At 50.6% G+C, this 12867-nt stretch overlaps 1 protein-coding gene and 1 long non-coding RNA gene across 2 annotated transcripts; one reads left to right on the top strand and one right to left on the bottom strand.

Annotated features, from left to right (window-relative positions):
• The first annotated feature begins 3798 nt into the window (after positions 1–3798).
• Positions 3799–4629, top strand: LOC146200229 (uncharacterized). Its single transcript, XR_014705213.1, has 3 exons — positions 3799–3889; positions 4246–4393; positions 4498–4629. It is a non-coding gene; the product is annotated as an uncharacterized LOC146200229 (long non-coding RNA).
• Positions 4587–7709, bottom strand: LOC146200228 (uncharacterized). Its single transcript, XM_084595424.1, has 2 exons — positions 6530–7709; positions 4587–5470 (listed from the first exon to the last, which is right to left on the bottom strand). The coding sequence occupies exons 1-2, from the start codon at positions 7192–7194 to the stop codon at positions 4891–4893; spliced, it is 1245 nt and encodes a 414-aa protein (XP_084451550.1). The 5' UTR covers positions 7195–7709; the 3' UTR covers positions 4587–4890.
• Positions 7710–12867: the final 5158 nt, after the last annotated feature.

Raw genomic sequence — 12867 nt, 5'->3', positions numbered from 1 at the left:
CTCGGATTCATCGCTACCGCCCAGGGAGCTGACAGCCCTCGTTCACGAAATGGGTGACGAGCGCTACGCAACCAACTCCTTGGCACAACCCGGTCGACGATGGGATACTGTGCGATAACCCCACCTGCACAACATTGGATAGCAGCTGCGGGATTGACCGGCGTCAGGCACCTCGGCGCGGTGAGTACCTGAAGTTTCCCTCAAACGCCAGACTTTCTCTGACACACAGGGTAGCTTAGAGAAAGGCTGAGCGTAGCATTGTGTTAACCTTGTGTGTTTCAAGCCTACAGGAAGTGTTTTGAAAACCAAGGGATGCTGAGAGGGAAATCAGTGTGAGAAAAGCTTGCGCGTCTCTTGCTAGGATCGAGACAGCGAACGTCTAGTACACTATTCTAAAAAGGCAAACAACAAGAGGCCGGTGTAAAAGATGGAGAGTTACAAGGTCAGAGAACTTCTCCAAATTTGTGATGAGTTGGGCATCGATTTGAGCTCAACAAAAAGAAAAAAAAAAGGAAATTCTTGAGATCATGCAGGCAGAGGACGTGACGGCAGAGGAAGCCGCAGAGGCCTGAGATGATATTCTAGAGGGGAAAAGGAAGGAAGCTGGAAGGTTAGAACACCAAGAGCGTGAAAGGTTAGAACGCGGAAAGCAGTTTTCCAGCCTAAAGAAGCTTATGCAGCTTGAGCTTTCAGCACATGAAATAAGTGTTGAAAGGCATGAAGCTTTAATTGCCATTCAAGGTAACAGTTCGAAGCCGCGAGAGAGTCTGCAACCATTCCTCATCGCCGAAGATATGGCAGAGTATTTGGCAGATTTCGAGCGTGTCTGCAACTAAGCGCTTCGAACGAGATACTTGGGCACAAAAATTGGTAGCGCTTCTCTCCGCTGAGGCATCGGAAGAAATCAAGCGCGTGTTAAGGTCTATTCACACTTGCGACTGGTAGTCGCGCGACAGAGGAGAGGAGCTCGCCACTACCGATGTTCACACTTGCGACTGTCGCCTTCTCGTTCTGTTCTGGTTCCGAACGAGTTGAGAGTAGGAGAGCTGCTGGGCGATGACAGCGAACGTGCCGCTTGCCAGACACCAGCTTTTTTAGGCGAGCCCGTGCGGATGTCGCGCTCTCGTGTTTCCAGGAGAACGCCGACGTGTCAATGTAAAATGTTGCGCCTGCGTGAAAAACCCATTTCCCAAACTCCTCCCAGGCCATATCCTGCTCCCTGCCTTTGAATTCCGGGTGCCGTTTTTTGAAAAGGTAGGGGTATTCTTTAATTGCATTGAGAAGGTACTCGATCGAGTACTCCGGGACCTCGCTGATTGGTGAAATGGTTTGCGACTAGTAGTCGCGCGACTGAAAATTCGAGCAGTGCCCGATCGGACCGCGGCAGTCGCTTTTCGACCCATGCGACCATTTGCGACTGTCATTTTTCGACTAAAGGTCTATTCACACTTGCGACTAGATGAGGTCGCGCGACTACCAGTCGCGCGACCAGAGGAGAGGAGCTATGTTCACACTTGTGACTGTCGCCTTCACGAAAAACGAGTTGGGAGTAGGAAAGCTGCAGGGCGCTGACAGCGAACGTCGGTAGCAGCCGCTTGCCAGACACTTCAGCTTTTTCAGGCGAGAACGCCGACGATGAATAGACGGTGTCGATATAAAATGTTGCGCCTGCATGAAAAACCCATTTCTCAAAAGTTCATAGTACCGGATAGTCCGAATATCTCTCCAATCTCCTCCCAGGCCATATCCTTCTCCCTGCCTTTGAATTCCGGATGCCGTTTGTTGAAAAGGAAGGGGTATTCTTTAATTGCATCGAGAAGGTGCTCGATCGAGTACTCCGGGACCTCGCTGATTGGTGAAATGGTTTGCGACTAGTAGTCGCGCGACTAGAAATTCGAGCAGTGCCCGATCGGCCCGCGGCAGTCGCTTTTCGACCGATGCGACCATTTGCGACTGTCGCTTTTCGACCAAAACGGTCGCGCGACCGCTGCTAGTCGCAAGTGTGAACGGGCCTTAAAACGGTCGCGCGACCGCTGCTAGTCGCAAGTGTGAACGGGCCTTTAGAGGGTGATTTGAAAAACTACGATTACCTGAAAGAGTTCTTACTGAGAAGACATCGGCTGTCACCAATGGAGCTTAGGGACAGGTATCGGCGTGAGAAAAACTGTACCAAAACGTTCTTGGATTTGGCGTATCAATTGAAAGCCGCTATAACCGAATGGCTAGACATTCAGCAAGTGTCGGAGCAAATTGTACTTGAGATACAGTTTGGGAAAGCAGCCGAGCAACGCGACCGCAGCAGCGAGCCGATCGAGCCTCGAACGCAAATGTCTCGGGTTACCTTGGTCGAGCCACTGGCAGCTGAGACGGTTGGAGCCGACTCCTTCGGCGAGAAATCCGCAGTGACACTGTCCTGCACGCCGCCTCACGTAGCTGTTAGCAATCCGATTCTACCAATCGAGAGTGGGGAACTGGCAGTAAATCAACCGCCTGACAACTCAGAAGCAGAAATTGTAAAGCGTGGTGGAGATGCAGTCGGGCTGGGAGACGACAAATTGGCGATTTCCGAGATCAGCGTTGCCGTAGATCACCACTCGCGGAAAAACGAAGTCGCGCTCATGGAAATTGCGCCGTCCACGAATGTTGATCAGCGAAGGCAGACCCATGACGCAGACGCTGTCGAGAGCGAGCGACTAGACAGGAGCCATGAATTTTCGTGTCCTGACGCGCTCAGTTGCATTGGCGAAATCAACAATCCTTGCGCGAACATGGACCTCACGCGATCCGAAGCGCCCCAGCCGTCAGAAGAACTTGACCGTGCGCCGGTTAGCGCTGAGCGATGCGGCACACGGGCGGATCAGTGTAAATTGAGTGGCGAGCCTGCAGACGATATGCCTAGCTCGGGGGCTGACGTGAGAGAGCCTTGTCCTTGTTCGGACGCGACTGGCAGTGAGTCATGCGCTGCTGGCCGCGATGCAGACGCGGCGCCGCACTCCGACGATGCCGGCGCCATACTAGCTCCGGTTACCGGCAGATTGAAAGAGCTGGCACAAAAAGAAAGAAAGCAAAAACTTATGTGCTGCAGGCAGGTGCATGAAAGAATGCTGTCATCGAAAGGAGAGAAAACGCAAACGATCGCGAAAGGAAAAGGCGTAAGGAACGAGACAGATCGTTCAACAAAGTAATACCTCTGTCACACGGACACGGCTGAACTCCTTTCAACTCCCTTCAACCAAGGTAGCCATTACCTCGAGGGAGATACGTGCCGTGTCACACGGCAGTCCATTATGGAAGGAAGTTAAATGGAGTTTTGAAGCAAAGGAGATCGACGATCTCCATTGATGGGCGAAGGGAGTACTCTCGTTTCCAATGTGCTTTGCTTCCGAGTCATTAAATAACATATTTCTTCAATAATGTAATTTTTACTCCTAAATATATTAGTTTTTATTGCATAAAATTGTATTCTAACTCGGTTAGTTGCGTTTAATTGTCGCGACTGCACCATACTCTCCAACTAGGCGCTTGACGGCGCTTGCCCCTTCTCTTCCTCCGTGCTTGACGCGTTGTTTCGGTTTCGGTCTGACACTGGCGCGCTCGAGCATCTCACGTAGCAGCAGCCGCGCAGCACTTCGATGGACGACGCACATGTACCACCCTCGCAGCCTTCAGTAGCGAAGCGTCAGCCTGCGCTCCAGCCAAGAACGACTTGGAATGAAGCGGAGACGTGGGAACTGATACGGCTATGGGAAGACAATTTGGACTTACTCAGGGACGAAAAGCACAATGCCAAAGTGTATGACGCAATCGTTCACGCGCTCTGTGCAAACGGCATAGTTAGGACGCGGAAGCAGGTTCAAGCGAAAATTGACAACTTAACCCAAAAATACAGGTAAGCATTTTTTTTTCTTTCTTTTTGCCCATGCACGCATACCATTCAGAGAAGGGAGTTGACAATGGTGAAGGCAAAAAACAAATGGTCTGTTGTTTTCAGATCCCGAGAGTTGAAAATGATAAACAGATGGTGTGCTGTTATTTTCCGTACCTGATAATAGCAAAATGTGCGTTTAACATTCGTCTACTAGCATCCAGTGTTCAGTTTGTCACCATGATGATCGACAGTGGCGATCGTATGCACATATGAGCGAAGTATGTTGACTGATATGAAGCACGAGTGATTTGTCATAATGTTGTAGTGGGAACTAATTTACCTCGTGCTGTGAATTCAATGTGAATCCTTGTTTTCAGGAAAGAGGCACGTGGTAACACAACGGGCGCGGGAGCAACAACGTGGGTGTTCTTTAGAGAACTCCACAGAATTTTAGGCAGTCTGCCAGTAAATGACCGCTCACTTGTTCAAGAAAGTGTGCGGTTTCCGGATGAGACGGTTGAACAGGTGGGACGCATTTTCTTTCTGCTTTCGCAGCATCATTAGGCAGAACAAAAAAAATTGTAGCAGTATAGCGCGCGTTTTTTTAATATATATATATTTTTTTTTAGATTATTTTGAACATGGAGACAACTAGCCCGCCATCACCATCACACGATGATCTGGCCAGCTTTTCACAACAGCCCTTCACGGATCAGGAAAACATGGATCCCGAAGACATGTCATCACCTGTGGCAGCTTCCCCACAGTCAGAACAAAACAGAAGTGGTACTGCCCAGGAAAGCTATTCAAGGAAAAGAAAAAGGGTCTCCCCACAAGAAAAGTTCCAGGATTCACTCCTTGAAAATCAGCGACGGCTCATCTTAGCGCTTGATGAAGCCTCAAGGCACGAGTGTACGCTCAGAGAGAGGCAAGTCAAAGCACAAGAAAAGCTAGTGGACCTGCTGGGAGAATTTTTGAATAAACAATGAGTGTCTGCTTTCACTGTGAAGTATTGGCTTTATTTAGTGCACTCCAGCTTGCTCGAAATACCGAACAAGAGCAGCTCGCACCTCTTTTCCACTTGCAACTTCCATGTCCGTAGAACGCGTTGGTTGCGGATTCATCAAGTCAAGCTGCTGAGCTTCGTTCATCCACTGTGGTAATATTGGGTCGTTGAAATGTTCACAAATGTTGTTGAGCACACAACATGCACGCACAAGAACTGGCACATTCTTTACCTTGCACTCCATCCGCTTCATCACGTATCTGAAGCGTGCTTTCAGTCTTCCGAAGGCATTTTCAACTATCCTTCTAGATTTGGAAAGCTGGTAATTAAATGTTAGCTCTGCTTCGGTGTTTCCACGAGGAAATGGTTTCATCAGGTTAGGTGTTAGGGGGAATGCCTGGTCACACAAGATCAGCGGCGGCACGTCAGTTCCTCCAACAGTGAGGCTTGGGCGCATAAATGATGGTCCTTCAATTATTCTTGGCAATGTTGAGCTCTGGAGCACATGGGAGTCGTGGCATCTACCCGGGGAGCCGACGTTGACGTACCGAAACCGGTACTTGTGATCTACTACAGCAAGGAGGATGACGCTGTACCTGGAAATGAATGAATGAAAGAAGCCTTTATTTAGGAAGGGATGGGAGTGTAGCTTCGTCTTCAAGCTGCTACTTACGGTTTGCCATGCGGCTGATCTTCGCGCTGTAAGTCGACCTCTCTCACACTACTCGAAGCAGGCCGCTCTCACTGCCCTATGTAGCAATGAAATGTTGTATTGCGGTGCTTGATAGAATCTGATCTGCTAGGGTGGGCATAAAATTGACCTCACAGTCAGTTGTCAAACATACAAGCACAACGACTTTATCAAAGGCAGTAAGCACATTCAAACAATGCAAAGCCTTGCCATTTGAGAGTTTTGATGACAGGCTCATATCTTATTTGTTATTTTCAGCTATAATTTCGGGCTGTCTCATATAACTGTGATGCTTTCCTCATATTAAAGGCCACTGTCTCTATGAAAATCTGTTCTACAGAAGCTTAAACGTTTCATACAAGCCTGTGCAAGCAAATTTGTGATGAGGATCATGAAACATGCCCGGCATTTCTTGATTTGTTGCAGGGCAGGCATGAGTAGTAAACAGCAACAAATATTCCATAAATAGTTCAGTAAGTGCGTAACCAATTACTGTGCGTGGTCCACTGTGATGGCTGCAAACAGGTCCACCCCAGGCAGAGCCATCATGACAAATGGCAGACATGATTTGACGAATGCATGCTCATCAAATGTGCTTCTGTGACAATGCCCAGACTTGCACAAAGTGACAAACCAGGAAGTTAAAATGCAATTATTCACATCACGTACCAAGGTAATCAGCTGCACTTGTGGTGGTTTGCCATAGCAACACTGTTTAAATATGATGTATGACAACACAGATTTAAATTCATAACCTTATCAAATACACTTTTGCTTTAGATGTGCATACATATATTTTATAGCCAAGCATGACTATACGGCAAATGTTCTTTAAAATCAGAATACCACTGCAGTAGTGCACAATACATCTTGTGAGTGCATATCCTATCACGTGTAGGGGCAAATACTTCATGCAACATATATTAGCAAACATTAACACTCTCCTCATTATTTACATACTTACCAGCCCTTATAGTTATAATAATCACTGGCATGATTTTTCGGTGGGGAAACTGGAAGATGGCAGCCGTCCAGTGCGCCCACTGCTTGCGGGAACCCACAGACGGCTTGGAATTCACGGATATGGTCCGCGATGTCACCAGCAGACATCATTTTCACCCACTGTTCTTCTAGCACTTCCACAACAGTCTCACAGAATTCCCTGTATATAGTGTTCACAGTTGATCTTCCTAAGTCAAACAAATGTGCGATTGTTCTGTCTTCAGCGGATGAACAAAGTTTATACAGGCCCACGGCGACACGCTTCTCAATTGAGACGGCCTCCCGCATGTTCGTCGCTTGTCGCTCCATTAGGGGGCGGCAGGAATCCACTATATACTTGAAAGTCGTCTCCGACACCCGAAACGATTGTTTGAAACTCTGTTCTCCCAAGTTGGGCAGTGTATTTTCAAACCATCGTCCATCGCGATGGTAAGCCCAAACTTGCCTCCGTGCACGGCGTGGGGATGAAGACACTGCAATGAGCGTGTCGTGGCAGATCAAGAGCTGTTGTCTAATCGAACGTACCCTATCCGCAGCTGCTTGAACCTCGATTTCCATCGACGAAATCACTGCCATAGCGAAGGCGATCTCGCACTTCTTCCTCACGTGTTCAGTCTCGTCACTCATGTTGGGGCGGTTGGGGCACCAAACACGCGCAAACTGTTCAAAACGCAAATACGGTGGGGCAGAACATAGCACGATATGGTTATCACTAGACCTAAACGACTACGGAGAACGACTAGAACAGAAACAGAAAATTACGAACGCAGTACGCAGTCAATTACGGCGGTAGCACGTATTGCACAACGCCGCGCATGGTGTCCAGCAGAGCGGAAAAAATGGCTATGTTTAGAGCATGGTCGTTGTTTTCAGCAAATGTGTGTTCTTTTATATTGATATGACTAAAGCAAATTGCATTTTGCGAGGAAAATAGTAGTATAAAAAATATTCCAGTTTGTTTTGGACATTATTTTTTATATCTTTGTGCAAAATAAACAGCGCCTAATGGCCCCCTGTTGGCTGCTCTGAGAAGCTCGTTGCAAGCCGTGTGACACGGGGACAACTCCTTTAAGGCGAAACTCCCTGCGACTCCCTTGCGCTCCTTTAGACCAAGGAAGTTCAAGGTAGTTCCGAGTCGGCCGTGTGACAGGGATATAACTTGTGCTCGTCTGTTCTTTCACGCACAAAATGGAAAGAAAGGTCTCGTAGAGAAATGAACAGCGGGAGCTGTAGCGGAAGGAGAGCCAAACCGCCCGAATACTGCTAAGTGTTCTGCCGCTTGCGGAAGAGAGCAGCACAGTGCGAACTCGGATGCTTTGAGTCATGCATTCGAGACATAGCTACCTTCGACGACCATTTCGTCGTTAACGGTGACTTTGTAGGCAGATCGGGCAAAATTGAACTACCTCCTTGCTTCCTCAGTTGTGGTCTACGGTCCAAGTGATTTCAAGGAGACTCTTTTTTATTATTGATTACTAATTTTCCCTGCTATTTAATGTATCATTAATGTGCGAAATTGTTATTTGAACCTTGTGTACTGCATCCTATACACTTGTCCCTTGTTGTAGTGGGAGCGAAAAGGTCCAACAATTTAGCTAACTGAATTTCAAATTTTGCCTCTGTCTGGTGTTTGACGGGTGACCGAGGGTACTTGCTTGTGTTGGATGTTGGCTGTTGTCGATCAGTTTTGCAAGCCGCAGAACAGCCTACCACTACCAGTGGCGAGAGGCAAGGGCATTGGGGCGACCCGAGCGAAGTTGATCGACGTGCTACGGCAACAAGGCTGTCGGCAGAGATCCTGACCTGGCGAGTGCAACCCAAGGCACGTGAGGCCACCTGCCACCCGGACATTGGACGTGAGCTTGGAGGAACCTGGCGAACCAGCGCGCCCGGAATCCGAGCCACATGCGAGCAGCTCGTCTTCCCGGCGCATTGTCTGATGGCGGGGGTGCTGTTGTGCCCGGTCAAAGCCGCCCAGAAATTCGCCGGACACCAAACTTCTCCGGCAAACGCCTCCTGCACCAAATCCGGATACTGCTCTGCAAAGCACCGGTGCACTGGAGGCGAGCCGTGCCAAGGGGAGTGAAGCAACGTGTTTGAACATGAGCTGAGCGTCCAGACAGCTCAGCGCCGTGGCCCTGGCGGTGGACACCTTCTCGCCCCGCGACATATTTGAAGCAAGAGCGCAGCAAGCTCTCCCACTGCCACTGCGAAAGTTCTGCCGTCGGATTGGACCATTTGAGCGTCAACGGCTTCTCGGTTACGGAGACTCAAATGCTTCCGTTCGAGACTCCGAGTGTGAGTTCGTCACTAGCGTCCATCAGGAGCAGTTCGCCCCCTGAGAGAGCGGACGCGGCGGAATCTCCCCAGCCGTCGCTGCGCGAGAACAGTCGCGTATGGCTATATTAGCTTTTGGTCCCAGAGCCGATCTCGTTGTGTAAATGCCTGTAAATAGTGTATAAAGCTTTTTCTTCATCTCACCAGCGCCGACTTGGATTCATCGCTACCACCCAGGGAGATGACAGCCCTCGTTCACGAAACGGGTGACGAGCGCTACGCAACCAACTCTTTGGCACAACCCTGTTGACGGTGGGCTACTGTGTGATACCCCACCGGCACAACAGCATCGAGGCGCCTACCTGAAAAGTGACAGCTGCGGCAAAAATACTCTTGCTAAGGTCTTTTCAGGAAGAATAAAAAGCTTGCGCATAGCATTATCTTGAAATGTATAGTTAAGGGGATGCGCCTTGGGATGGCAGAAGCATATCATCCTCAGATCGCTTGAGAAAAGCGATTCTAAAATATTTTTCTGACCGCATATATAGGCACATGGAGAATGACAAACACTGTAGTCATGTTGCCAACATATTACTTACTGCATGTTTGCAGCTGATTAATACAATCGCTCTTGTCAGCCTCTACAATTTTTCTACGACTGATATATGAGAAATACATCAGGGCTTCCCCTGTTTCCTATGTCAACCACCTCACTGACAGTGCAATGGGCACTTTTTTGGACGACATAGTTTATTTAGCTGCCGCGACGAAGGCCAAGCAGATCGTGTCGTGACGCTCCGCACCAGCTGTTGTTCCCAACGAAGAGCAAGCTGCAAAGGAGAGCGCGTGTGTGTGCACAGGCCAACATTTCAAATGCAAAACAGCGACTTGGCCGCGTGCATGCGTTGCTTCGTTAAAGCACGCTACGTTGCTGTACGTTGCTGGTGTACCTGGTGCCATCTATGGAAAGTTCTCTCAGCGAACGTGCCTAAAAATCGTTCTTATCAAGGAAAGACCTCAGTGAGTTCAGCTTTGAGAATGCTGTAAATTAAAATATGGTTAGACAACGAAGTTTACCGGCATGCTATGCTTTTGAGCGAACTTTGAGTCGGTGACGTAATGCTCTACTTACGATTGAGCTGCCACGTGGTATAGACCAGATGTTTTAACCTTCACACGCAGGCTACTAGCGCGCTCCTGCTCTCGACACCAGGTGCCATCTGACGGGCGCGGGCGGCCAGCGGACTGCTGGTCGCGCGGGCGCATCGCGTTGAAACAGTTGAATGCGTGTTTGTGTTCTTCAATTTTGTCGTGAACGCGGTCTACCACCTATGCCTGTAGGTGTGTGTTGTGCATCACCACTCACATTTGTCCGTGTTTCAGACAGTACTGCAGTGATTTCAGGCGCACTGTTTCTTCGGTGACGTAATATACAAGGGTAGTCTGCCATGCTGGTTACGAACTGTAATCGCCGTTTATGCGCAGCAGCGGCCTGTTTTTTTTTTTTTTTTCGGGGGGGGGGGGGGGGGGGGGAGGAGGGGGGCTGTTTGTCACATGTGAGAAATCCACATGTGCTAAGTGCGCGTTTGAAGCGCTCTGGTCGCGGGCGGAGAACTCTTGAAAAGACTGCCATATGTGTGTGTATTTTGCTGGAGTTTGTGTGTGTTTCTGCGCAAACGGAGCGGCCGTTGCAGACGCCTCCTCCCTCTGTGCTGTCCCAACTTGTGAGGCGGCCTGCGAGCACGCGCCGCACGGACGACCAGGAGAAGAAGAGCGTCGCTCCCGAAGACATCCGATCTGCCTGCAACCATCCCCATTGAGCCAGCGAGTCGGCTTCTGAGAATTCCACGGGCGCTGGCGGTCAACATTTGTAACGGGGGTGGAAGGCGTCTTCACCAGCCACAGCCGCGGCGAAACGACGGGAGAAGTTACGATTCCCCAGGAGCCTGACGAGGAGGAATTCGAGGGAGAGAACGACTTTGAAGCGTCCGAGCGACGCGGCAAAACGGGAGACTCGTTTCGGGTGCCGTGACGAGAGGCCGCACCCTGACTGAAGTTGTGCTGCAATGTGTATATAGTGTGAATAAATTCTGTATTCTGCAATTAGAGTGAATTTCGGTCCAGGTTAATCGGGAGAGGAAGTAAAATTTGAAGAAAAGAAGAAGAAGAAAAGAACCTGATATTTAACTGGCGCAGCCGACAGAATCTTCCGATTTGAAGAGGACCGGCCATCGGATCGACGGAGGCAAGACAGCAAAGAAGCCAGCGTTGAGCCATGAACCTCGGGCGCTGACCAGCGGGCCAAGCCATCTTCGGAGCACGACACAGATTGGTGTCTTGTAGGTCCCTCTTCCGCGGCGCACTATGACAACTGTGGGGCATAGTTTGCGGGACCGTAGCGGGGAAGGATGGGGCCGGGGTGCTGGAGATGGGCAGATAGAGCTGGTGGCGGGCGCAAAGGTAGGGGGCGTCAGCGGAGGCTTGGGGTTGTCGTTTGCCGACGAGATGGCGCGGTTAGAATTGAAACTGAAAATTGCAGAAATGAAATTGGCAGCAGCGGATTTGCAGTACGAGGAAGCTGTCAGGGCAGCGGCGGCCGGCAAGAAACAAGCGGCGAGTCCAGACAAAGGGGCGGGCATCGCGGAGAGTCTTGAAGGAGGTCAGAGAGCGGGAAGTTTGGACCGCAGACTGGCCGATTCGAAAGGCGGCGATGAGGCCGAGGTTGAGAAGGAGGAGGCAATTGCTGAGGTGTTTGAGGTGCGTTCTGGAGAAACAAAAGAAAGAGACGTAAACACGGTTGACACTGCGCTTCTCGATGCTCAGAACAGCACGCCGGCATCCGAGGGAGATGCTGTTGAGAATGTCACAAATCCGGAGAGGGTAGAAGCGACACCCGTGGTGCGCGTAGGAATTACAGCTCGGGATGCGGATTGTGACGACGGTGAGCTATGTGCTCAGGCAGATGTGGCTGTAACGATCATTGCAGCAGAGCCAGACGATGGCGACAGTGCAAAAAGAGGGCACTTCGCGCATGACAGGGCTGCAGAATTCAACGGATTCATGCATGAGCTAACTGGCAGCGGTACGTCGAACGAAACGGATGACAGCTCGAGCGCGTGCGTTCACGGTGAGGCTGCTGTAGAAATTTTGCTTGAAAAGAGAGATAAAGTCGCAAGTCAATCGCGCGATCCGCGGGCAGCACGGCAGTCGCACCGGGTAAGAATGGGGCGGGCCTCGATTGACTGCGTGAGGGCCGGTCACAAGGCTGGCAGAGATTTTCGTCAAAGGAAGAAGCGCGCATCCCGCTCGACAGAAAGAAACGTGGGCAAAAAGCGCTTCGATCGGAGCTTTTGAGAGCGACGAATGAAGTCCGGTGCGTAGACAAAGAGCAGGACGCGGAAACACCAAATTGCCAGAAGGGGCGCGACCTTGGAGACCATTCGTATGGGCGACACGGAACCGACTGACCACCCTCCGCCGCAGGGGGTCGGAGGCATCACGCGCCTGGCCTGACGCGCTGCCGACGCTTGTGCACCAGCTCCGTTGCTCAAAGGGAGCGAGGGCCTTTTGTTTAAATTTTTAAGTTTGTGTTGTCATGGTGCGCCGGAGGGGTTCACGGACATCAGCCGCGCACTGGTGTTGTGTGAGATGTGACGCGTTCCAAGAAGTCACGCATCACAGTGGCGGTGGAGGTGTTAAGTGCGCGTTTGAAGCGCCCTGGTCGCGGGCGGAGAACCCTTGAAAAGACTACCATATGTGTGTCTATTTTGCTGGCGTTTGTGTGTGTTTGTGCGCAAACGGAGGGCCGTGGCAGACGCCTCCTCCCTCTGTACTGTCCCAACTTGTGAGGCGCCGCACGGACGACCAGCAGAAGAAGAGCGTCGCTCCCGAAGACATCCGATCTGCCTGCAACCATCCCCGTTGAGCCAGTGAGTCGGCTTCTGAGAATTCCACGGGCGCTGGCGGTCAACATTTGTAACGGGGGTGGAAGGCGTCTTCACCAGCCACAACCGCGGCGAAACG

The sequence above is a fragment of the Amblyomma maculatum genome, chromosome 2 (assembly GCF_055883805.1).
Source record: "Amblyomma maculatum isolate TAMU_Amacu chromosome 2, ASM5588380v1, whole genome shotgun sequence".
NCBI lineage: Eukaryota > Metazoa > Arthropoda > Arachnida > Ixodida > Ixodidae > Amblyomma > Amblyomma maculatum.
This window is presented reverse-complemented; position numbering and strand designations above follow the sequence as displayed.